This window comes from Leptinotarsa decemlineata, unplaced genomic scaffold (assembly GCF_025532065.1).
Source record: "Leptinotarsa decemlineata unplaced genomic scaffold, Ldec_3_MD MMD2_tig00026330_RagTag_RagTag, whole genome shotgun sequence".
Classification (NCBI taxonomy): domain Eukaryota; kingdom Metazoa; phylum Arthropoda; class Insecta; order Coleoptera; family Chrysomelidae; genus Leptinotarsa; species Leptinotarsa decemlineata.
Genome location: NW_027412690.1, coordinates 3,098,523 through 3,125,540, shown reverse-complemented (window position 1 = coordinate 3,125,540; position 27,018 = coordinate 3,098,523). Strand labels below are relative to the sequence as shown.

The following is a 27,018-nucleotide window of genomic DNA, read 5'->3' as shown; positions in this document are numbered from 1 at the left end:
AATTGTGTACGAAAGATTGGAAGTATCCAACCTCATTCACAAGTCAATAAAAATATTCTCAGACAGTCAAGCGTTGGAAGCTCTTGGCTCTTACCGAGCAACGTCTAAATTGGTAGCAGATTGCCAAAAACGACTCTCCTCGATAGAAAGATTTAACAGATTGTGTCTGATCTGGATTCTTAGCCATACTGGTCTAGAAGGCAATGAGGCTGTTGACTCCTTTGTAAAGGAGGGTGCAGCCTTATCGGACCAGAACTTGCCAATGGCATCGCTTTAGGCTTTGCCAAACAAACATTGAACACCTGGGTGGCAAGAAGATTTATGGACTTCTGGCAAAATCTACCAAGATTGGCTCACTCCAAGACGTTTATTCACCCTTCGAAGCTTGATAACAAACAGTTGTGTTGTTGGGCTACAGTAGTAGACGGGTTGGATGTCCTTGTTCATGTTTCACTGTCTGAACCACTGTGCATACTTTTTTTGGCGCGTGCATTGGCTCGGGATGTGGGGCCAATCCGGCCAACGGATGCCTGCTTCCACGTAGCCTCGCTGGATACGGAAATGACAGAATCACTTCTGGTTCTGTTATTTCCTAACTGAATGACATCCCAACGATGGCTTAATCCTGAGGTGTGTGTATCCGTGCCGAGAGGATGAATGACACTGAGCCTATCAGCTGTCTCTACGGAACCTTCGAGATACCGGGCGCCCTCTCGTCTTAGCATCCCCTTGTCGCGGTATGCGGGGCTCTGCTGTGATTAACCTTCTTTCCCTAGCTACTCGTGGGACTTTTATAGACAGAGTAAACTTAAAAATTATTTCTGACGCTGAGTCTATAGAGGAGATGGATGTCGAGTTAACGACTCCAAGTGACCTACCTGTAAATTTAGTTCAAGAGCGAGAGTTTCTCAACTCCCCAACTCCTAATCCAAGAACTAAACCATAAAAAAAGGTTTGGTGGTGCAGCCAGGAAACGACTGAGTCGTCTCCTTGAGAGCGGGCTACCTTAAACCGCCTTGCACCAAATTCTTGAGCGGCGTACGCAGAATCTGTCTCAGGTGGAGGAACAAACCCCCCCATGAGCAAGTTAGCAAACGTTTGCGATCAAGTAACAAATCACCAAAACCAGAGGCGAAAAAGCCCTACACGGCTGAATCTAAGGTATCGTCAGATGTAGCTGACAGGAAGGTTGTCGTGGGTATCATGGTGGGAATCTTGCAACTTGACTATCCGACTACCTCATTAACACAGCATATACTTTGTGCCTGCCCCGCTGGGGACCGAATCAGGTCTTTAGAGTTCGGCAGAACTCACCACTCACCATACCAACCAATCGGCTTCGTCAAGAAGCTGGGTTTATTTGGTTTTTTGGTGTGAATATGTGTGAGCCACAATAAACCCTTGTGGGTTGCGGTGGAAGGTCGAAGAGACCCACTAACTGTGGTCCTAACCTAACCCAACTATAAGCCATAGAAGGGAATTAGAAGTTTTTGATTCATTTCTCAGGATTGTGAAAGTGTCCCATCAACAATTATGGTATTGACAGGGTTTAAATGAATGGTGGACATAGTTTGAAAACGTTTGAATACGGGTACTTTTACTTCGAAGGTGTAGACTCCAAGGCATTCTTGATAGGTTTACAAAAAAAACTAATACGAGTAGGTCCCATTCCCACGATCGTTAGTGAATGTAATACGAGGTGAAAACTATGATAATAGCTGTAGTTGAGATTTCAACCGTTTGTCAATCGACCAATCTATATATTGAGACAAGCTGCCATCAACTCATGAACTAAAAAATCGGTGATAATTGTGAATAGTCGAACTGCAAAACGAATCTTTTGTTTTTATAGCTAGTATGTAAATATTTTCATTCTCGTTACCTGTTCCAACTTTTTCCTTCAGAATGCCCTGTATTATTACGAAGGTTATTCAGAAACTGATGATAATAACCCCGCTGGGGAAAATTTATTGTGAAATACAGATTATAGTGTAGCATATTCTTCGAACAATTACCTTCAAATTTATGAATGTATGAGACGCCTATAATATAATGATCCGTGGAACTTGTGTTAGATGTTGATATATGATAAAAATGTAGGAAAGAAAACACTATAACGTAAATTCTTAGTGAAACTAGGTCCGAAACGAAGACACGCGTATGAATTATAAACTATTGTTTATTGGGAATATATACACAGTGAGAAAAAATATAGAAACCCCTAGAAATTTTGGCGGATCTGCTGAGCACTCGCGAAAAATAAGTAACTTCTAACGACAAATACAATAATCCAATTGGATTTAACCGTAAACCCCATTTTCAAGGTCAACTTTGTTTTGATACCGGAATCGAAAAGAGCAGAACATTTTAAGTTCAAATATGTATTTAGTTATAGGAATAACGAAAATTAGAGGTCAAATAAAGGCACCCTGAAGGGTACAGAATCGTTCTACGTCCACGTCGTTTGTTTTTGGGTTACGATAAAAGTAGAATTAAAGTTAACACAGACATAGATGTATATTAGAACGTAAAATGTTCGATTCCGATGTTAAAAATAGCGGTTCTTTCTTAAAGCAGAAGTTAACCTTGAAAGTGAAGGTCAAAGTCAAATCCAATTGAGTCATTAGATTCCCTGTTGAAAGTCAGAGAGGGTATTGCTGAAAAGTTTCGCATGGAACATTGCCAATCTCTCACCGGTTATATTATATCGTTTCCTTTGGGATAATAATACGTTTTTTCGTAATAAGGGGTAGTGACAACCCAGCAAACATATCTGTGACATTGACATTTTCGCGATGTCACCTGAGATAAACAAAACTTTGTTGAGTAGTTATTTATGATATCTCATATCTGTGTTATTTGACCAGTGCGAGATTTTATTGAAATATAACGCACCATATTATTCAAATATGATGCGTTATAAAGTGGACCATACTAATATGCAATATGAATTGCATAATATTTTAACGGCTGTACATCCACATATTGCATAAATGTATTGAAACTGTATGGAAACCATATTGATGGTTGTCCAATATTTTACGCCATCACGAATTGCGCATGTATGAAAAAAAACTCGATGAACTGGGTGTGATTTTCGCAACTTTTCATGCGTGGACAGTGACTTTAGCTGTTGAACTTCTCGCTTGAGAATGAAAAAACCGCATTTCTTCAACCAAAACGAAGTTTCGACTTGCTTTAAACCTGCACCACTCATCAGTATCAAAAGGTTGCTCTTTCCGGGAATTTGTTCGCTTAGAAATAACTTTTTGACACCTTGCTTGACGGTATGTGGGTATTTTGTTAACGCCATTCGTGTTATCTTTTCATTTCAGGTCCTATAAAGCCGGAAATTTATGTTAAACTTCAATAAATCCCAAATGAAACTTTGTGTTGATACCAACTAATGGAGTAATGCACAATATTGCCAACAACTTTAATCCATACAATATATTGTGCAACCCCCACTATTGTCTAAAAACTCAACTGCACATAACTAAATATCGCGTCTTCTAAGGCCCGTTCAGGAGGAGCAAAGAATTTGGAGAATATGTTTGAAATCACTGGTACCAACTGAATATTTTGTTCGTGCATAAACGCAAAAAGCAGAGTCCAAAGAAGCATTTAAAGCTAGCTACATCGCATAGTACGTCGTCGCGAAACTGAGAGAACATAAATCACATTGACATCGCATGTCACATTGTGACACCGCTCCTCACATTTTGACATCGCATGACACAATCTGTCATAATATTTTAGGGATTTAATCGTGTTTGTTGGGAAACTCACCTAAGAAATCGGACGTAATTTTGTGTTTAACTGCTACGCAAGGCCTCTCTGTTCTCTGGAAACATCTGCACCACTCCGACGGCGTAACGACGACATCTCTGTCGGCATCGCACTGTTGCAGGAACGGCTTCAAACACACTTCGCTCTGGTCGTGTTCCAAATCGTAGAGTTCTTGCAGCGATAATTTCGAGTCAACGTTCGTGTCTAAGTGCTGGAACATCCATCGTACTTCGCCCTTACACGCCATCGGGAAGTGAACTGAAATAACGATTAATAGAAATGATAGGTTTGGTAGAATATGAAGTAAAGTCCGAGCTAAATATGATACAAGTCTGGAGCCCGGCGGCGTATAGCAAAAATCAAAACTGGAGGACTCTTTATATCGGTCACTATATCGAATAGTCCTTTTCACAATTTTGTGTTGAATTTTAGACGTTCTCAGAGAACTGTGTTCATTTATAATTACAATAGAACTAACACCATAATATCGCGAAGAGAAAAAAAACATTAATTAACTCAAGAGCGCGACAAAATGCAACGGAACTCGGGACTTTGAGAAAATAAAGCAAGTGAGTTCAGTTCCTCTGACTGGAATGAATCTTTTGAAGGCTTATAAATTTGCCGACTGCGGATGCACATCTTCACCGGCAGCAGGAGGGGAGGATCTAGAAGTGATTTCGCATTGGGGTGAAAGTTGTCAGGTTCAATGCCACAAAAACCTAAGAAGCACCGGTTTTTTCAGAACAGACAATTCCGCTTTCTGCTTCTATAAGTTTGTTGGGGGTTAAAATGGACACCAATATGTCTTGGCACAATCATGTTTCGAACCAGAAAACTGCACACACCTTAGCAACTGTTGATGCTTTATAAAGCTCAGATCATAGCTTCTTTGGAGTATTGTTCTACCTCTAAGCATACCCTGAAGCTACTGGATTCCATCCAAAGAAGACCCATTCGCCTAATTGGAGACACGAACATCACTTGCAACTTTGGAACATTGAAGAAAGGTTGGGAATATGTCTCTCCAATCAGTTGGGTGGCTCTTTTCTGGATGGAATCCAGCAGCTCCAGGGTATGCTAAGGGGAGGAGCTCCATACACGAAAATGATACTCCAAAGGAGGTCTGATCTGAGCTGTACAAAGCATCAGCAGTTGCTGAGGTGTGTACAGTTTTCTGGTTCGGAACAGTGTTCCAAGCTTTTGACAAGCAGCTTTTGCAATTCCAGCGACATGATTATGACAAGACACATTGGTTCCATTTTAACCCCCAACAAACTTGTCGAAGCAGAAACCGGAATTATCTGTCCTGACATTATTATAAGTGGTTCGAATACATTTATCATTTTGGAGAAAACCGATTTCATGATACTTTCTCGGGAGTTGCTCAAGTGACTTGGCACATTTGATTCCACCAAGAGCGGTACATATCAGAAATACGCGACGGACTATAGCTGCTCATCATTTTGAGGTTCCACTCTGTACACCTCGAACTTCACTGTTTAAACTTCCTGAGAACGTTTTTCCAAATGAATTTAACCTCCAGCGATTCAAATCCAACATGAATCGCTACTTTCGCACAGGCATCGCTATTAGAGTACATTAAACATTTTCCTGTAGTGCTTGTGTTTTTTTTGAAAATAATTAATAATGAATAATGAATAAGACGATCGCAGTCAAGGTTCGAAAAGTAAACCAAAAACTTCGTGTGGTTTTGAAACTTTGAGTAACCAAGGCATACATACTCATATAATGTAGTAAATGCTGAAAAGGGAAAATATGAATGAAAATCTTTTTGAACGGTAGGTAAATCACAAACTTCTATATTGTAACATGAAATTTTGAAAACAAATTCCATTTCGTTCTTCTAATCCATCAAGTACTATCGAATAGTACCAACCTATTATTTAGAAATTTGGTATGACTTCGAAATAAAGTACCAAATCCAATTGATATCGATGAATCGGCCACATGCCTATACTTGATTATCGAGTATGCAACGTATTGTTGTTAATCATGCCCGAAAGAAAATACCGCCGGCCGCCACTGGTAATCATAAGCCAAACGTGACGTAGCTAAGAGCGCGCGAATGTACGATGATTTCCCGCCACTCTAGAAGCAGCGAGAATATTAGTACCGATTTCAACGGAACTTCGGCAAAATTTCTAAGGCATTCGATTACGATATTCAAAGGCTAGCCACGAGGATATCGACACAGTCAAGTGGAACCTACAGTGCGGTACGCGAAGTGATCCAGTAAGGCGATAGACAGTCAAATGATAGTTGAAGTTTTAGTGGAAGTGTTTGTTGTATTTAAAGTGAAATAAAGTTAAGTTTGATTATTTAGTGTAGTCAGTTGTTGGTCAACCCACGGTGAAAAACGTAACAATATTTTCCGAATAAAGATCAACAAAGTTGAGTTGAAGTTGAGTTCAAAAAGACACTTTAACTACCACAGCCACAATAAAAGAGAGGGGTAATAAAAACGTTGGTTGAGAGAGCACGACGTATCTGTGAACCTGAGAGTCTTCCTGAGGAACTCAATCAAAAAAAAAATGCTTTCAAAGGAAATGGGCACAGTGAAGGATAATTCTAGCAGGAAATTCGACCCAGAGGAGAGAAAGTCAAATAAACTCCACATTGGCCAGTCAAGGCAAAAGCTTTCCTTCCCTATGTTATAAATGTAACAGACCAGATTAAGAGAATCTTGGAGAAACCAATATTCAGGCAGACAAAAGCAATCAAAAAAAGTCTAAGGTCAGCTAAAGACACCAGAGAACCGTTAGCAACACCTGAGGCATACCGGATTCCTAGTAGCTGCGGATCGGTCTACACTGGAACCACGGGAAAAAGACTCGGACAATCCGATAAATTAGCTGTAGCTCTCAACAAAGAAGGCACTCACATTGACTCATTCGAAAATACGGTAACAATCGATAAAATTCAAAATTACTATCGAAGAGTATATAGAGAATAGAGAGTATATACATTAAAAAACACACGGATAATTTCAATAGAAAAAAGAGGCAATGAACAGTAATGAAATATGGCTACCTGTCCTTGATAATAATATAAAACCATAGTCAAATACTCGGGCACAGCGACCATCACAACGTCACCTTTGATGTCTACCGCAGTAGTAGACGAACAATTATTGACATTCCGGAATTCTATTATACGTAATATATTTGCCTCACCAAATATTTTGAAGGCTGCAAACCGTGCACGGTTTGCAGCCTTCTATTGAATCGATTGGCTTGCAGATTTAAAACGCAGTTTAGAAATTATACCTTGTGAGAGTTTTAAGTGAGTTCTCTGCATACTTGTATCCGTTTCAAGATTATATATTATTTTTCCATTAGGGTTTTAAGAAAAGCTTACCTTTTGATTTGTTTTTCATTCGCCTTCTTTTCGATGAATCGGCCATAACAACCGAGAACCAGTCCAGTAATCGATTTCCCATAGCTTGTAGAGCCGCCGGAGAGCACTGTTTGGGAGGGTATATGGGAGTGCCAAGAATTGGACCGCTGTATATTTTGTTATCTAGAACTTCATTGTACCCGCGAAGTCTTTCTTTGTCTTCGGCGTACATCATATTGTTTTTATCCTGAAAAAATCATTTTTTATGAAACGATCCGCACACAAAGTTAACAGTTACTTTCGAAATATGAAACAAATATATATATTTGGCATGCTCTTTTTATTCAAACACAAGAAAGATTACTGTGATCCTTCACTGAACAACAGGATTTCTGCGTTAAAAATTAAAGAAATATCCTAACATCGAAGAGTATCGAAATAACACTTTATTGTGAGATTTTCACTGGAATTTTTACAAATCCGCAACACGTGTTTCGGTATACAATAGCAAGCTTTTTCATACATATTCAAATAGCAGGGGAGCCCACGATGCAAAATGGGGATTTACTCGAGCGTCATTGAGACATTTTAGGTTGCAAAGCTTAGATGATAATAAGAAAAAAATGTTATATAATATATACAATTTCCATCGGTGGGGAAAGCGGCTATAGATTTTTAAATAATTAAATATGTAAAAAATACTGTTGCATGGACATACTCGAGGGTGTCAGATTTTGATAGTATCAATGTCCTACGTATTTTTAATAATGTTGGTATGTTAATCTGATCGTTTGTATAATGTGGGTGGTTGTACGTAAGGTTTAAAAGTGAAAAAAAAATTAATCGAGCGCGTCAGATTTTCTAAGGGGGTGTCAAGTGCAACAAAAAAAAGCTCTCATTCAATAATCTGACTATTTCGATCTGACGCAAACTCGCGGCCATTATTATAATGTGCAAAAAAAATTCGCCATTTTGAAATACTCAAGCGCGTCAGATTAAGATATATATGGTTCATCTTTATGTTTTAGACGTGCTATCTCATAATCTGACGATTATCTAAATTCTAGAGCGATTCGCTTAATCTGACAAAAATAATATTTTTTTAATTTTTTTTTAAATTCATTAAACTTATTTAATTGAAAATCTTAGGAAATAGTATGCAAATAAATAAGTGTATGTTTTTTAAGTAGAATACTTGTATTTATAAGAAAATAATTTTTTAAAAAATGTTCAAAAAATTAAATTTATTATAATCTATTGATTAATTAATGAAGAAAAGAGAAATGAAACTTTTATTTGTAACTAACGTTACTGCAGTTTCGTCCTATGAGGACATTTTCAAACTTATACAAAATAAAAGTGGTAAAAAACAGATAATTTAATTTCTCTTTTTTTCATTATGATTTCCTACCAGGTAGTAACGGCTAAATTCATCAAATAATTGATTAATTAATTATCATCTTCACTTCATCACGAACGAATCTCTGTGATCAGCTGTGATGGCGTTGTGGCAACAGAATTCAGAGTGGGGACGGAGTGAGAGAGTAATGGATATAGAAAAAGTGAATAGAGAATAGAGGAATAAAAATTCGGAGACGTTATTTTTTTACAACTTTGCTGCCCTCCCCTTCCTTTACGTCACTTTCAAATTGTCAGATTACTGGAATATACACTTTTTAGCAGGTAATTAACTTACCCTACGTTAATCTGACACGCTCAAGAATTTCTGATGATCAATTTTTTTTTTTAAATCTGATCCTTTATCCCTCACAGGCGGCCTTATATATGGGGCTCATATTTCGTGGAGGTACTTAACCGGGTACAAGGTATACCCCTGTATATTAATATGCCGCGCTTTAGTAATTCCCGAAATCCCCGCTTGGGCTCCCCTATTAAAAAATGTATTGGAAACATTTCTGTCATTATATTAGAACAATTTAGGGAAATATTTTCAGAATGTTTAAATTAAACTAGATTTTTATAATTATTTCATGAAATACTGTTTAAATAGAATGGTTTTTGCATACGTTTACTTATAATGCATGAACTCACTTATTCTAAATGCTTTTTAAATGACGAATCGATACATTTTGCTCGATGACAAAAAAGGAAATTAACAAAGGTAAAACTCATCTATTTATTCACACGCCTTTTTGAACAGTTCTAGGAAGAAAATGAAGGAAAAATATTCATTTTATAGTCACATGATTGAATATTTCCTTGGAATTGTATAAAATTGAATTCGTTATTGAAGTACTCTTTGAAAGGTAATATAAATTTGTTCGTCGTGATTGACTTTGGAAGAATTTCTTATTAAATTATTACTTTATCTCAAAAGCGGCGTTCTGGACCCTGCATCACAAAATTGGTTCGAAGAAGCAGTTTAAAAATAAATAGTTTATGGAGATGAACATCTTTAATAATTTAGATAGAAAGTATTTCAAAGTATGTTTATTTATTGGTGCAGTACGCTAGTACTTTTGAAAATTACTAAATATGGGATTACTATTATTACTATTTATGTGTTGTTTACATTTCTGGATTTCAATTTTCCCAAGTTAATATAAAAGATATGGCCCCGCGTTGGGCGCCATATCACAACATATTGAAACTTAGTGGTCAACTATTTCCCTAATTTGATATATTGGCAATACAAACCTTATTGTATTTTGTATATTTGATATATTTGTAATGCTTGTTGTCGTACTTGAAGTCTTGAGGTGTGAACGTATAAAGTATGTCTGCTTTTGACGGATTTCGGACCGGTTTTCCTCCGCTTATCGAACCTCCAGTGCCAGCTTTGTCCAACGTCGCCTTGTATTTGTTCATGAAAGTATTCAGCTTTTCCGACTGATGCTGCTTCTTTCGGAGATGGTCCTCATTTTCTGAAAGTCGGGAAAACAATTGAACTAAGAGTCCTTATGGCCTTTTGAGCTACTCATTGTTGAGGGGAACTAATTGGGTTATACTCTGAAGATCCTAAGGTATTAGCCCGGAAATTCGGGTCGATGAAGACGTTGCTGCAGATATATTTATCGAGATGTCAGGGCAGAAAGCGAATACAATTATTTCTGGAGAAACACTCAAGTGGAAATACGAAGAACACTTTGAAGTGACAGATCATAAATTTTAATTTTGGGAATGGATATTGTATGAGAATGTTCTACAAAGGTACGAAGAAGAGTGTTATCGTCAATACCACTTTTAAAATTCGAATTTTTTCAGATTAGGATGATATCAACTGTGGTTATAAATGAGAAATGTATGTTTGCATACATTTTTCTTTACCAGGATGAGTAAAAAATTTCATTGAATTGGAAGTAATTCTGTGAGAAAGAAACCATAAACAAGTTTAATATTTCCTGTTTCACTACAGGATTGATAAACCTTTCGTCCAACAGATTATCTAGAAGAGTAATCGTTTCATTCGGAAGAATACTGGGAAACAGATTCTTTACATCGAATGGAATCAATTTGGCATCATCCGGGAGTGTAATATCTTGAATTTCATTGATCAGTTAAAATATCCGAAAAACTTATCGCAATTATCAAAACCACACCAATTTGAAATCAAAATTCAGTGTGAACAATTCATACCATTTGAAGAGATGAGGATAAAAGTTATAGAACCTTAACCTACTTAGACCAACCTACTACGAATATTTCAAATTTTTTGCACAGCAAAGGTAAATATTGTTCTCAAAACCAAAAACAACTCAGGCATGCACATTGAGAACAACAAAGAAAATAGTTCTGTTTCATAAAAATCGGGAGTGTATTTATGTGGGTCATGTCCTATGTTTTATATAGGTCAAACTGGAAGAATGTTCAAAGCCCGCATAAAAGAACACATATATAGTTCAGGTAAGAAAAGTTAATTATAATTACGGTATTTTCGGAAATTTAATTTATTCATATAAATAATGAATGTATACCTGACCTTTCCAGGTAGATTAATTCATTAGAAAGTAGATAATGGCCGTTGCTCCTACATAGGAAAGTAGACCTTACTTTCGTACCAAAAATACTACCAATTCTTTGCAGTTCATTTTTGAATATCTCAAACCTCTTATAGTATTTTTTGCGTACCTATCTCTTGAAATAATAAGAAGGGTTGTTACTTTTTCTCAACTTTCGTTGTTGATATGATAGGAGGTAAATGAGATATGAGAAAAATAATACCAACTGACGCTGCTCACCTACACACGGACAGAATCCTTTACATCCTACTCTTATACTTGTTCGATGTATGCAGTTGTGGTAGTCGAGCCGACATAAGGAACTGTACGTTCTGTTGTCTGATCCGCACAAGAAAATTGGTTTCACAACAGGGCAAGGTTTGCATCTGGAAAAAAATTGGTATCAATTCTAAAAATCATATAACGTGACAAGACAAAATTTTGAAACAGAGACCGAACTACACCTTTCTGAAGAAAAAGGCTTGTAAAGCCTCAACGAATCCAGTGAGAAAAAAAAAGATTTCAACATAACTTCTAATATGTGGGCCACTCTAGTGGCCTAGAGTGGCCCACATATTAGGCCACTAGGCCACTCTAGTGGGCTAGTGGGCCACTCTTTTTCTTCGCACAGACAAGTCACAAGTAGAGTTCCCCAGGGATCTGTTCTTGGTAAAAAACCTATTCTACACTTTTAGGTTAGAATATCTTAGAATCGTGATATGATGGAAACAACAGATTCACATTAAGGGCGCCAAAATTATTCTCCAGGAAAGAGTTGCCTGATCACTTCTTCTAAAAAATATTGTTTTGTTTTCCGTTGTTTTAAAGACATCACCAGCACACGTCTCTATAGGATTATCTTATTGTAAAGAAGTGCAGAAGTGATTCGGGTAGATTTTGGATTGCTGATTCCAGAGAAATATTCTTTTCAATTTTGTTTTTCTTTTATAATATTTTTGTAAGAAGTGTGTAATTGCATTTATATTTGATAATATTACGGATAGTTTATGAGTTCAATTGAGAATTGAATGAATAGATGATAGTATCTTTGAGGTACATCTACCTGTCTGATAGTAATCGAATTTGAAATAGTGTCCAATTTTTATAGCATACTATCGTAATTACTTTTAATGTCTCTCACAAATATGTCACCTAATGAGATACATTTTGTTATACTTGTGTTACCAAAATAACAATACACTGTTATGGACTTACCTGATTCCTATTTATTAAATGTATTTATCTTTGCGACACGATAGAGCTTTTTTAGGAATGTCTCGATCACGGATAACTTTCAGGGGCTTTGGAAAAGTAATAAAAATGAAATTGGTCATTTGTCCATCGGGAAAGTCAAAGACATTTGAAAACTCCACGATAAGATGTCAAAGTTTGCTAAATTCAATTTGTGCAACACTGACTCCTGAGATGTCTTAATTCTTACATTACACCCATAAGACACTTGTTTTTGATACATGACCATTAAGGGTGTTTTGACAAAAACAAAAAGGAAGAAACACTGACATCTCAATCAAAATACATTGTCGATAAAAGGTAATTGTATATTCTCACATCACTGACTCGCCAGAATCTTCACTATCATTGTCTAGATCATCCTCTGTATCGTAGAATACGTCGTCATCTTCTTCTTTCGGTTCTTCGGTCTCAGCTGCGGATTTGGGAACTACTATGTCTCTGAAATAAAACATTATCATATTATTTGTTTGTTTTTGTATGGCATGACTCAAAAATCAGTTCATCATTGAACCAGTCTTGCCGACCGGGATTCGAACCCGTCTGCTCCGTTGTGCCTATCTTGGGAACAAACAAGGTTTCAAATTCACGCCAAAAAGTCATTGCGTAATATAAACAGACGTATATCAAAGAATTTTACATATTTGCAATCGAGGTGTTTTTAACAAGAAATTGAGGTTTTTAGAAAGCTTAGGATTAAAATTTTATTTTTTACAATTTCTATCTTTTACGAACAGTTTTTATAAATATGACAAATAAGCCCCTTCAGAGGTTCACGTACTCGAACTAAAATAATTTTTTAGATTGCGTCAGGTCAAAAATATCAAAAGTTGCTAGAAGCATGTGATGTAATGAATCCAAGGATTATTCCTACTCGAAAGAGACAATCGTGTGACGTTTTTCAAGACAAACTCCCCTCAAATAACACTTGAGATCCCCTTCCTAATGAGGGCTTATTCTCTCGCGATACCTGCATGGCAATCTCTTGAATCTCTTCATCCACAACAATCCCTCTTTCAACCACCACCCACTCAACGAACAAATAACTCCAATTGTAATGTATTCCTCTTTATTTCTTTATTTCCCTCGAGGGTACTCACCCATTTTTCTTGAGTTCCTTTCTGGATACGCAGACGGCAGTGAACGTGTCTTCCAATAGGCATATCTCTTTCTTTTTGCAATTCAGCGGTCGACAGAGGTCACCTGCAATATTCAAGCAAAGACGTATATTAGTTTGAATGGAAATAGTACACGAAAAGTTAAAATCTGCGTGTCAGGTCCGTATCGAGTAGTAGGAGTTAATTTGTACTTTATTCTTAGATTATATGGGCGGAACTGCCATCCTCTAATATTAACTAATACGTTCTTGGGTTATGTATTCTTTTCATTGTGTTCTATGCTAATATAGTGTCGTCATTGTGGTTCCAGAAGATGATCTGTGTAATTATTAGTAACTAAATCAAGGTAGGCGAAAATGCTGAGTCTGTGCAGTCCTCTGATGTTGTTATCCAAGAGGTACTGGCAAGACTGAATCGAGCTAAAAACGTGTTTATTAGAGGGTCCCTGAAGCAATAGTAGACATAAATGCTGAGAAAGAGCACGATAAATCTGTAGTGGCAGAGGTACTGAATACTGTAAACTGTCCAGCTAACCCAATCACCATTTTTCGAGTAGGCAAACCCAACCCTACAAACAAGTACCCCCGCATGATTAAGTTGGTAATACCAAATGAATACGATGCTCGAACTATTTTGAGGAATAAGAAAAGTTTAATCGAGAAAGTTTCTACTTCAAAACTGTCCATCATAAGTGACCAAACTCCCTCCCGAATTCAGCTACTGAAGGACCTGCGCGGGGAACTTGACACGAGGAAAGCAAATGGAAAACAAAATCTCACCAATAAATATATACATGGCATTCCCAAAATAACCTCCATCAACTTCTGGACACAAAACAACCTCTAACAACAACCAACAATTGCCGTATCTATGCTGCAAAATTCTTTATACTAACTTAGACTCATTATCTGCTAAATTTAACGAACTCATATGTGACATAGTTGATCTCAAACCTAACATAATACTCCTAACGGAAACATGGCTTAAACCAACCGACCCAAATTTATTAGTTAACATATGAGGCTACAGTATTAACAGAGCGGACAGATTAAATCGTGTCGGTGGTGGAGTATGTATATATTTATGCAATGAGATCATAACCGATTTTGCATTTCAACAAGATATTGCCTTAATCCAAGGCGTGGAGGTCTTACATGTCTACAGACCTAGTGATGTATCCCATGGAGCCAATGTGCAATTGATCAATTACCCAAATCAACTATCGATCCTTGACAACCTTATCATTGCTGGTTACTTTAACTACCCCAATATCACTTATCCCATTAATAGTATACCTGACACAAATAGCGCCACGAGTAATTTCATGCATTTCGTTGCCGATTCAAACCTTTTTCAACTCATCACTGAACCAACTAGATTCCGAATCAACAACGAGCCATTTGTCCTTGACCTCATTTTTACCAACAATGAAAACATCATCACAGATCATGAAATCCTACCACCTATTGGATTATCGGACCATGCAGTAATCTACGCAAATGTTCAGCTCAACATTCACATGCCAAACAAGTACGAAACCGAAGTTTTCAAAATAATTGACTTTGATCAGTTACCCGAGGAACTTTCTACCATCGATTGAACACAACTGTTTAACGCATGTGATGACATTGATATTCTCTGGGAAAAATTATACTCGACCGTAACTGCTTCTGCTGACAAGAACTCCCGCAACAAAATATGCCGGAAAAATCCTCACAAACCATGGATCAATGCCGAAATAATGTCACTCATAAATCACAAAAAAAGACTCTGAAAAAGATACAAAAGATCAAAAGCCACAGAAGATTACCAAGCTCATCGAAATTTCTCAAAACACTTGGTATCAACAATACGATCTTCACGTCGTGAGTTCAAAGAATCTATTGCAGACTCTGAAAACAATAAAAAACTGTACAAATTCATACGATCTAACCTGAACACCGATTCTTTCACAAGCTCCTTCACGGTTGAGCCTCGAGATGACTAATTACCAAAAATTATAGCAGAACGACTACGTGATAATCTGACTAATGTCATTATACGTTTACTTCGGAAAAAATTAAAAATCATTTATTGAACATTAAATCGAATTCATACCCTGGTTTGAACGGAATGAGCCCCTTTTTTCTCAAAAAGTTTGCCGAAACTCTCTGCTCTTTGCTGTCAACAATCATGTCAGTCTCTTTCGCAAAATCTCGCATCCGACGGGCTTGGAAGAAGGCATCTGTCACCGCTATTTTCAAAAAAGGTGATAAACCCAATCCAATTAACTACAGGCCCATTAGTCTTTTATCCGTACCTTCCAAAGTAATGGAATCCATCATCGTAGAAGATATGTTAGAATTTTTAACAAAAAACGCAATCATACCACCTAACAACATGGTTTTGCTGGTAGATCAACCACCAGCAATCTACTACAGTGCATGAACATTTGGACGACAGCTTACGATAGGAAAATACCGACAGATATCGTTTATCTTGACTTTGCCAAGGTTTTCGACAGGGTCCCAGTGAGGAGGCTAATGCGCAAACTTGACACACACGGTATTCGAGGCCAACTAAACCTATGGATTGAAAATTACATGACAGATAGAACTTTCACGGTCAAAGTGGGCCACTCTTTTTCTTCGCACAGACAAGTCACAAGTAGAGTTCCCCAGGGATCTGTTCTTGGTCCGCACCTCTTCGTTGTTTATGTAAGTGATCTTGCTCTTCACATAAAGTCCAGCAAGTCGTTTTATGCCGATGATACTAAACTGTATGCAAATGCCTTAGTCGAACATCATTCCCTTCAAGAAGACCTCAACTCGATTAGTCAGTGGTGTGAGGATTGGCTTTTACCTCTTAACGTCGACAAATGCGTCGTACTTCATCGAGGAAAGAACAATCCACTCCATACGTACACAATAAGCGGTCGATCGTTACGTACAGTGTCCTCACATGTAGACTTGGGAGTGGCTATTAATACTGACTTAACTTGGTCCGAACATATAATATCCACATGCAAACGCGCAAACACACTCATTTATCTCATCCACAAGACGTTCCTCCATCTATCACATTCAAGTTCCATAAAACTCTACAAAACCTACGTTCGTCCAATCATGGAGTATGCAGGTCCAGTGTGGTGTCCTGTTCTGGTGCGCGATAGGGACTTGTTGGAAAATGTACAGCGTCGTGCCACACGTATGACTTTTGGTGAAGTGCGTCCAACCTATCCCGAAAGACTAAGGATTGCACAACTGCTAGCTTTTGACCAACGTCGACTCCGTGGGGACCTCATCATATCTTTCCGTATAGCTGAGTATAACTATGCTAATCAGAAAGAACTTTTTATTTTCAACAATGATTCGCGGTTACGTGGTCACGCATTCAAATTAAAAAAGGAAAAATTCGCAACGAGCCAGAGACAATATTTTTTGATGAATCATATTTTCGAAACATGGAATAACTTACCCAACGATGTTATGAATTCCGACTCAGTGAACTGTTTCAAAAACAAAATAGACATTTGCTTATTTGCTTAATTGCCTCTATGCATATATTAATTATTATTTTTCTTTTTGTATGCATTGTATTAACTTGTTGATATCCTTCGTTTTTAGGATCACATAGCACTTTGTCCTCAGCCTTTATTTATATGTAGAAGTTCTATGGTGGCAATGGTAGTGGACTGGCGTGCCGATAACGACTGCCAATAAAGAAGGTACTTGAATGCCATGTGGTATCGCGGGGCGCGTTTTTGTGTAGTATGAATTAAAGTAACCTACATGTGTAAAGTGAAGGTACCAAATGTGATGTGAAGGCCCCCTTTATTCACGCCGGTATCCAGGCCGGAGTGGTTCGGATAACCACGTAAAGGGGACAATGTGTGTGAAAAAACAAAATGCATTTCAAAGAGGAGGTGATGATGTTTTTTGAACAAAAAATGAGTGAAAAAACTACGGGGTGGAAGCATTGCCTCGAGAAAGACAGCTGATCCCCCGCACGAAAACTCATGTCAACTGTTGACAGGAGGAAACTGGCCAAATGCGCCTGAGTGGGAAGCAACGGCCACACAAAGAGAGAGAGAGAGAGAGAGAGAGAGAAATGCAAGGTAGTCAAACCATTTTCAACAGTCTCCAGTAACCACCTTTTTAACTACTGAATATTTTGAGAGTCATCGAAGCTTGATTTGCTCAACAGTATCAGGCATATTTTTTTATGTTTGTCGGTTTGAATATGATCAGGGTGATTCAAATAGTTTAGATGACTTGCGGCTTTGATGTTATATTGTGAATTGTAGAACAGTGGCAACTGAAAGTATTGAAACTCATGGTTAACAACTGTCGAGAGATGTGAATATCTTGAAGGGATACTGGATTCTGACCACTGATTTAGATACAAAATATCGAAGGGTTAAAGAAAAAGGTAGAGATTGTACTAGAGGCGTACTGGAAAACAATGTGCAGGCAGAAATTCTTACAAACAGCCAGACTTCACTCGGGACTTTCAACCGAAGAGTGACATCGTGATTGGAATACTGTAAAGAACTAAAGAAACTAGTGGTCCGGAATAGATTGACTCTGTACTGGGTGTGGATACTCAGAAGTCACTGATGAAATAGCTGATGAGTATGCTAGACACTCATCATCAATTCCATATACATATAGGCCTTGAATCAGCTATGGTTCCGTACCAAAGTCATTGGTACGGAACCATATCAGCAAATGGGTCAATACGAAACAGAAAGTACTGAAAAAATGCACCTGGAACCCACACGGGTTCATGAAGAGAATCGCTTCAAAAGAGCAGGTACCAACATGGATTAATCATAGGGCTATTTACTGGACATTGTCTATTGAGAGGACACCTGAATGGAAGGCAATCGATTTATGGGCATTCCAAATAATGAGATATATAGAAAACAAATTATCTGTACAAACTGTAACGATGAATAAGATTGCTGGAATGGATCGTGTAAAGATGGGAGGTAGAAGGTAATAAACCATGAATTTGGTGTATTTTCTGCAGATTTCGAATGAATGTACAAGTCAGACGGATCTGGAGTAGAAAAACCTCTATGTAGCATCAAACATTTCTATAAAAGTATCCTACCGACGTTTTGCCACTAGCATTAGGCTGGCTATCACCAACTGAATCTCCTCTGTTTTATCACCAACGTTGGCTATCATAGGATTTAACTCGTGCACCGACTTGCCAAATTCACCAGTTGAATCACACATCAATCACTATTAGCGAGATCAAGTGAAGCAATCAAGGCAACCTGTTTATTGAAGACCTATACAAAGTGGTAAGAAATCCACCTTGAGGACCACAATGCTACCAAAACGCAAATTTGTCTCTTCACCAGAACAGTCGGAAAAGTTTTGCCTGCTATGAAAAAATCTTTGTTGCTGTAACGCTGGAGGCATTATTATCCATGACGATGATTCTGATGACTTTGCAGCATCTCAGGGGAGTTGGTGTTTGCCTCTTATAATTAGTTATGCCCTCCCATTGGGGACTGGCATTGAAAAGTCTTGAATAGAACACTTTGTATCACAATTCAATTCCTAAGGTTCCTATTCGAATCGATCCTTTCCAAAAGATAATCTCTAGGAGGATATGCATATATGAAAACATTAAGAGTATAGTATTTGACCATAAAAAAAAGAGGAATTGAAGAGTTCCTTTGAAGTCTGTATTTGAGAAGTTTGTTAAACTTCGTACTGTCCAAAATGGGAGAATTTTCGATAGAACAACTTTAGACAAGGCAAAGGAAAACGAGAACTCTGATCAGGACCACGAGATTGATCTGGCTGATCTTGACGAAAATTATCTAGGAAAAGAACAGAATTGAGACTCAAACATATCTACATAGCTCCATGAAAAAACATCTGTGTTATCTTAACAAATAAGTAGTGAAAAAATTATTGGTCATTTGCATCACCATAAACCGTTTCTTCATAATGCGTTCGCCAATAATTTTGGAGTATGACAAATTGAGAACTTTGTAACCCAAAAGTTGCTTTCATGACAATACACATTAGGTATAGGTAGTCGAAGTAATCTTTATTGTGAATAGTTGAAGCTATCAGCATCTCAAAAGCCAAAAAAAAAACAATTCAGAGAAATAATGCCTCTACGAACTAGTCCACGTGGACCGAATAATTGGCGGTTCGTATTGGATAATTTTTACTAACCGAGTTTTATGATTGGCTGAAGAGGCATAAAATTAAATTTGAAGTCATGTTACGGTGACGAATAGAATATGGGGATGTGTATCGCCGTTGTGTCCTCAATGTTCAGTTCAGGAACTAATCGCGATTTGAGTGTTGAAATTCGATATTGGTGCAGGTATTACTTGAAATTTTTATTATCTGTTTAAAATGTGGCGTCCTTGGACAAGTAATAATAGTAATAACGAGTGTGATGACAACGCAAACTTTTTCCTGTGTAGTGATTCCAATAGCGACGATGAACAATGCGAAAAAGAGATACCAGTGAATAATATTCGGATGCATTTGTATATTGAAAAGCAGATAGTAGGTTTCAATGTATATAAGAATGTACATCTCAAGTTTGTTTTCGAGGGATACAAATTATTACAAGCAACATCAGATTTGACCGAAATTCCTTTCTCAACTGTACGTAAAATAGTTAAAAACAAACCTTATGAATGCAAGATGCGATGTGATACGGGATTACCAAAACCTTTAGATGTTCATCTAATAAAATCATTGAAAAAAACAATATACGACTGTTACAAAAGCAATAAGATTCCTACAACTCAAATCATAAGAAAGAAATTGAATACTTCCGGCCATAACGTGAGCTGCTGTGACAAAACTTTTCAGAATTGGGTAAAGAAACTAGGATTTAGATTCAAAATAATAAACAAACGTCAAGCAGTTACGGAAATCAGAAGAATAGTGGAATTGCGTAACCAATACTTGGAACAAATAACTAAATATAGACAAGAACAACGACACAGTTACGAAAAGGCGGACAGATGGTTCATAAATGTGTACGCCTAACATGCCTGCAAACAAAGGATCGCGACTAATCATTGTTCATTGCGGAGGAAGTAAAGTATGGGTTCCGAATTCTTTGAAATTATGTGGAAAAAAACTTGAGGACTGCAATGTTGACTATCATAAGAACATGGAAGCTAATATTTTTGAGGAATGGTTTGAAAACACATTGATCCCAAATTTGGATGCGAATAGTGTAATAGTTCTTGACAACGCTTCCTATCATTCGCGACAGCTCATCAGAGTACCGAATGAAAATTCGGGAAAAGATGAAATACAAAGTTTTTCAATGGATAACAATTTGTATTTTGAACATAACTATAATCAGAAATGATTATTGAATATCAAAATTAGTTAGCTCCCTAACTATATTATTACAGGGAAACTGTTGGAAGGTAGGTTAGGTTAGGTTACTTGAACTATACCCGAAAGAAGTAGATACTTTAAGCAAGTGTTCCAAAATACATGCCTAGGGTTTCCTTCTTTCAAGCGATGTGTTCGAGATCTAACATATTTTATTATACATAAAACCACTTGGCCTATCCTTTCCATAGTATATCATGGCCCAGAGATACGTGAAATAAAGTTTTTTTAAGATGAGTTATGGGGCACTAAATTATACGAACTTACTTGAAGGGTCGTGAATCCACCTTTTCTTTTCACCCGATTTGTTCGTCCTGTTTTCATCCTGAAAGGAATAACAGTAAATCAGTATTGATCTTCTACGTCCATTTTTTACATTTTGAAACTGACAATGAAAAACATTGATGTAGTAAGGTATTACAGTTATAGATATCGTTTGGAAAAAAGTAATTTTTCATTAGTCAGTAACGTATATAGTAACTTATGGTTATGATATACTAGTATATATATATATATATATATATATATATATATATATATATATATATATATATATATATATATATATATATATATATATATATACAGTGCTAGTCAAAAGTCCCCTCCCCCCCTCGTATCTTTGGAACGGGTATACTTATAATAATGAAATTTGGAGGGTGGAAATAAACGGATGCAGGCTTCTTAACTGGTCATAACAGGTGACGCAATAGTCATAAATGACGTCACAAGGCCACTGTGGCCAAAAATTTTAACCCTATGGCAAGTGACAGCTCGTTTGAAAGGTATTGAAAATACCTATTCAGTCATACCAATTTTGTTTGGGTTTCGGCTGATTTTGATTGATAAATTGAAGAAATACGAAAATTATTGTTTCGCATTTAATTAATAAAGATTTTAAAGTACGCCTCTGGTTCATTGTCAAAAAGGTTGACGTGTTTGAATTATCTACTTGTCAAAAGTGTTTATACCTTGAAAATTTACCTAAGCTATTGTTTAACGAGACGTTTAAGTGTTTACATAGGCAAAATGGTACGTACTGTAGCCGACAAAGTAGCAGCTATCTTAATAATTGGTGAATGTAGAAACAATTTCCATGCAGCGGAACGACTGTTTAATGAGAGGTACCCCGATCGCCCTATATCGAGGGTTTATTTGAGGGAGCTTCTTCGGAAGTTTGAAGCATCAGGTAGTGTTCAAACGATCTGGTCGACCATCAATTAGTGATGACAAAAAAAATTGACATACTTGGAGAAATGGTAGTGAACCCTACTTCTTCCACAGCCCAAGTTGCGTCTATCTGTGAAGTCAGTCAAAGGACAGTACGTAGGGTGTTGGCTAAAAACAAATTTCATCCATACAAATCAAAAATGGTGCACCAACTTTCAGATGATGACCCCGACCGAAGACTAGAATTCTGTGAAACTATGTCCGATAAAATGAACCAACAACCAGGCTACATACAGACAATTTGTTTTAGTGACGAAAGTACTTTCTTTCTCAATGGAAATGTTAACACTCAAAATGTGAGGTATTGGAGTGACACAAATCCTCACATCTTTCGTGAAAAATATACTCAATTTCCAGAAAAAGTAAATGTTTGGGCAGGTATTTTGGGAAACCACATAGTTGGGCCTCTTTTTCTCAATGCTAACTTAACCGGTGAATTGTATCTGGAGATGTTACAAACTGATATTGAGGCGTTAATTCTTGAAATTCTAGAAGATAATCCAGATGAATTCGACAACTTGGAAATAACGTTTCAACAAGATGGTGCTCCTGCACACTATTACGGTGCAGTAAGACAGTATTGCCATTCTGAAACAACGAATTGTTGAAGAATGTAGGGCAATTTCCGCTGACACACTGGGGCGAGTACGACAAGAGTTTAGCAATAGGATGCATTACTGCCAGGAAGTAGATGGAGCACATTTTGAACACTTATTATAAGAACTGGTTCTTAAATCTTTATTAATTAAATGCGAAACTATAATTTTCGTATTTCTTCAATTTATCAATCAAAATCAGCCGAAACCCAAACAAAATTGGTATGACTGAATAGGTATTTTCAATACATTTCAAACGAGCTGTCACTTGCCATAGGGTCCCATTTAAAATTTTTGGTCACAGTGGCCTTGTCACGTCATTTATGACTATTGCGTCACCTGTTATGACCAGTTAAGAAGCCTACATCCGTTTATTTCCACACTCCAAATTTCATTATTATAAGTATACCCGTTCAAAAGATACGAGGGGGGGAGGGGACTTTTGACTAGCACTGTATATATTTTCTGCAGCCTGCTTCACTCAAAATAACTTGGAGATATTTGAGACGTGGGGTGATATTAAAAATAATAACAGTAGAAACGCTGATAAGCTTCATATTCAGTCCAATCTTGACTTCTCTCAAAATAAATAACGGTTATCTATCCAACTCAAAGAACTGGAAAAACATGCTTTTCGGGAGAAAATATTCTTTAGGGGAAATAGCAATTACTCCATGATTCATTTTAATTGTCATATCTACTTGTTTCTTCAACACTATTTTTTGAACCGTCTTTTAGCTACTTAGTTTATTCGTTTGTGTAATTCATGTTATTTTGTCCTTAAGCAAGCCTTGCAAATTTGAATTTCAATTATAAAAAACTGATACGAATGTAGATAATTATGAATGAAATCAGTTCATTTCTTGTATATGAACAGTCAAGAGTATTTAAACTAGAAAATAGTATATCGAACTGAAAAAGAACGAGGCATAGATATCATTACATCTAAAGTTGATGATAACCTTTCTTTGAAATTAAACATTTATCAGGTTAGTAGCCGGGCGGTTCGACGGGGGTGCTTTGTTCACTCTCTCAATCGACCGATGTGTGAGTCGCCGGTTCGAGCCGCAGGCTAAACGATCGATTTTCACTTGCTATCGTCCAACCAGTGTTAGGAATCACACGTTAAAAGGTAAGATCTCGTTAGTCCTCAGCTCGAACAAGTTTCGACTTCTGAGGGTTGTCTTTCGTAGGGGTGCGACAGCTGGTTAACGGAATAAACATATTTTAACATATTTTGAACAACAAATCAATCAAATAGTGTTCAGATGCTTCTTGAATATGTTCGCAGATTTTTCAAAGGTAGGATATTGGAAAGTTTTGTACCAATTCTATTTGGTGCTTTACTGGTAACTTCAACTCTGGAGAATAGTTTTCGAAAATGGCCCGTTACCTCAAGATCCAATCATGTGAGTCCCCTCCACCACTCAATATTTATAAATATCAATGACACACAACATAGAGTGCCAACCACCGCAGTTATGCGGAAAACGTTCAAAGTCACATTATACAAGAAAATCATTAGATACAATACAATTTGTTTGAGAAATATCAATAATATCAATAATGAGATACTTGGAATATATGGTGTAAACTGAGGAGAGAACAACGGAAAACTGTATTTATGAAATCAATCAGCATCATCAAAAGCATAGATATAAACGATAATAATTCAAATATAGATAACTCGTAATTCATGAATAATTTTCCTGTCAGTCGAAACATACTTTTTTTCAATTATGTCTTGAGTTTTTTCGATGGAGTTAGAATGTCTAATGGTGATGGAATAAAGGAGAAATAATTCAATTTGATTTTTTCAATTCGTATTTTATTATATAAAAACGAAGAATTCATCAAAAACAATAAAGATGAAACTCCAGTGTCGGATAGATGGGGAGTATACAGGGCTTTTCATGATGAGCGTTAATTAGCCGTTTCTGACAAACTATTCAACGGATCAACCTGAAAATTTCACAGTATGCATAAATCAATATGACCTACACGCCTAAAATATTTCAGACGAAGCGGCTTTGTCGCTTCTACTATAAATTAGCGGCTTCTTTGATTTTTCAAATGAAACACCCCGTATATAATATCATATTATGATTCATTATCACTTTGTCAACAAATTCATATACTATTTCCCTATACCTATCTAATACTGTTTAGAAGATATAAATTAATTTCGATATTTTTTTTACCAAATATGAACTCTAATAAATGCTGATAATCTTGAACTCTCTTGCACTAAAACGATCAAATTTGAAATGGAGTGGAGTGATACTATGAGGATCTTCACTCCGAGTCATATTTTCATTTGCCTCATACATAGTCTTCAAAAAATGCAGAATCTTTGATCTCATGAAAAAATGAGTGGAACTCAATTTTTTCAAATGAAACACCCTGTATATTTCAACATTTTTGAGCTCTACATCCAATTTTAGATTAACTTTATTCAGATAATACTATTTTTATTTTGAACCGTTTTCGAGATGAACTGTTTCAAACGGAAACTGACGTGGTTTTCTTGCTCGTTTTTTTTGAATTCATCACTTATTTTGGATATTCAACATTTTTTTATGCTTTGTAATATTTCTTTTTGATCCAGTTTTTTAACTGTCTCAGATCAGTCAATTCGAAATTGGTATGTACCTACCTTAGAAAAAGTTACAATTTGTATACATTGAGGTATTAGTCTCTAACGTACAACAGTACACATTAATATTTTTTAATAGTGTGCTTTGGAAAAATAAATAAACCAATTATTTAACGTCAGACTTTCGTTGGTGGTTTTGACTGATAGTGATAGCTACCAATTATAATAGAATAATGTCAAGATTAGGTTACAGTAATGAAGATTTCTTGAATTTATTAATAATTTATGGTGAGTGCAATAGAATTGCAAGTAGAACATGCCGAGTATTTCATGAAAGATATCCACAACTTCCGAAGCCGAATAATAATGTGATAAATCGACTACTAAAAAACTGTAGGTTGAATGGAACCTTCCGTCCAAAAATCATTCGTAAGAAGACTAAAGAGGATGATGATGACAATGATATAACAGTTTTGGGATACTTTCATGCATTTTCAAATGCTTCTCTGCACGAGGCTGAAAGGGAGATAGGTATACCCTACGTGACAATTTGTCGAATTCTTAATAAGCATAAATGGCATCCCTATAAGTTCTACTGTGTCCAACATTTGAAAGAGACTGATTTACCTCGTAGAGTGGAATTCTTTGAATGGTTACTTGTCAAGACTCAAGAGGATGAACATTTCCTTGACAATATCATATGTACAGATGAGGCCAAGTTCACGAAAAATGGAGTTTTCAATAGACATAACAGTCATTATTGGGCGCCAGAAAATCCGCATGTTGTCCGACAAAGGGGTTTTCAAGAAAGATGGCAATTCAATGTATTTTGTGCCATAAAGAATGAGTCAATTTTTCATATCGAGTTTTATGATGATAATTTGTATGCATCAAAATATGAAGATTTACTGAGGAAAGGAATTCAAATGATTTTAAATAATAGACCAGGAAGAGAACGTGTATGGTACCAAATGGATGGTGCTCCACCCCATAATTCTCATTCAGTAAGCGAAGCTTTAACCGAAATCTTCGAAGACAGATGGATTGGTAATAATGTACCTTTTCGTTGGCCTCCTAGAACACCAGATGGCAATCCATTAGATTAATTCGTGTGGGATTTCATTAATATGGTTTACTCTACTCCAATAACAACAATGGAAGATATGAAATCGAGAGTTACAACTGCTTTCAATAGTTTGACTCCAGAAGCGCTACACATGACAATCTTTTGAAGAGATTACATGTTTGTTTAAGTAGAGGTGGAGATGTGTTTGAACATATTCTGAAATACACTGACGATTAAATTAACTCATTAATTTATGGGTTTATTATTTTCAGTTCGTGTTTCAGCGTTAATTAAACTATTGTTTGAAGAGAAGTTTCTTTCGATGGTTGAGGAGTATTTTAATAATTATCTTTTCATTGTATTATCTGTGACTAATTGAGAAACATCAAACGAAATCTGTTTTACAAAAATGAGTGATGGACAAGGAAACCATGTCAATTTCCGTTTGAAACAGTTTATCTCGAAAACGGTTCAAAATAGAAATAGTATAATCTGAACAAAGTTAATCTAAAATTGGATGTAGAGCTCAAAAATGTTGAAATATACAGGGTGTTCCATTTGAAAAAATTGAGTTCCACTCATTTTTTCATGAGATCAAAGTATTTGCATTTTTTGAAGACCCTGTATGAGGTAAATGAAAATATGACTCGGAGTGAAGATCCTCATAGTATCACTCC

At 36.6% G+C, this 27,018-nt stretch overlaps 1 protein-coding gene across 1 annotated transcript in view; it reads right to left on the bottom strand.

Annotated features, from left to right (window-relative positions):
- Cow (Proteoglycan Cow) overlaps positions 1 to 27,018 on the bottom strand; it is a 71,912-nt gene that overhangs the window by 6,872 nt on the left and 38,022 nt on the right. The window contains exons 2-8 of the mRNA XM_074183101.1: positions 21,121 to 21,178; positions 13,457 to 13,559; positions 12,675 to 12,797; positions 11,346 to 11,491; positions 9,805 to 10,031; positions 7,168 to 7,393; positions 3,790 to 4,047 (exon numbers count right to left, since the gene is read on the bottom strand). Of these exons, the coding sequence (XP_074039202.1) occupies positions 3,790 to 4,047; positions 7,168 to 7,393; positions 9,805 to 10,031; positions 11,346 to 11,491; positions 12,675 to 12,797; positions 13,457 to 13,559; positions 21,121 to 21,178 (1,141 nt within the window). The remainder of the gene's footprint in view (positions 1 to 3,789; positions 4,048 to 7,167; positions 7,394 to 9,804; positions 10,032 to 11,345; positions 11,492 to 12,674; positions 12,798 to 13,456; positions 13,560 to 21,120; positions 21,179 to 27,018) is intronic.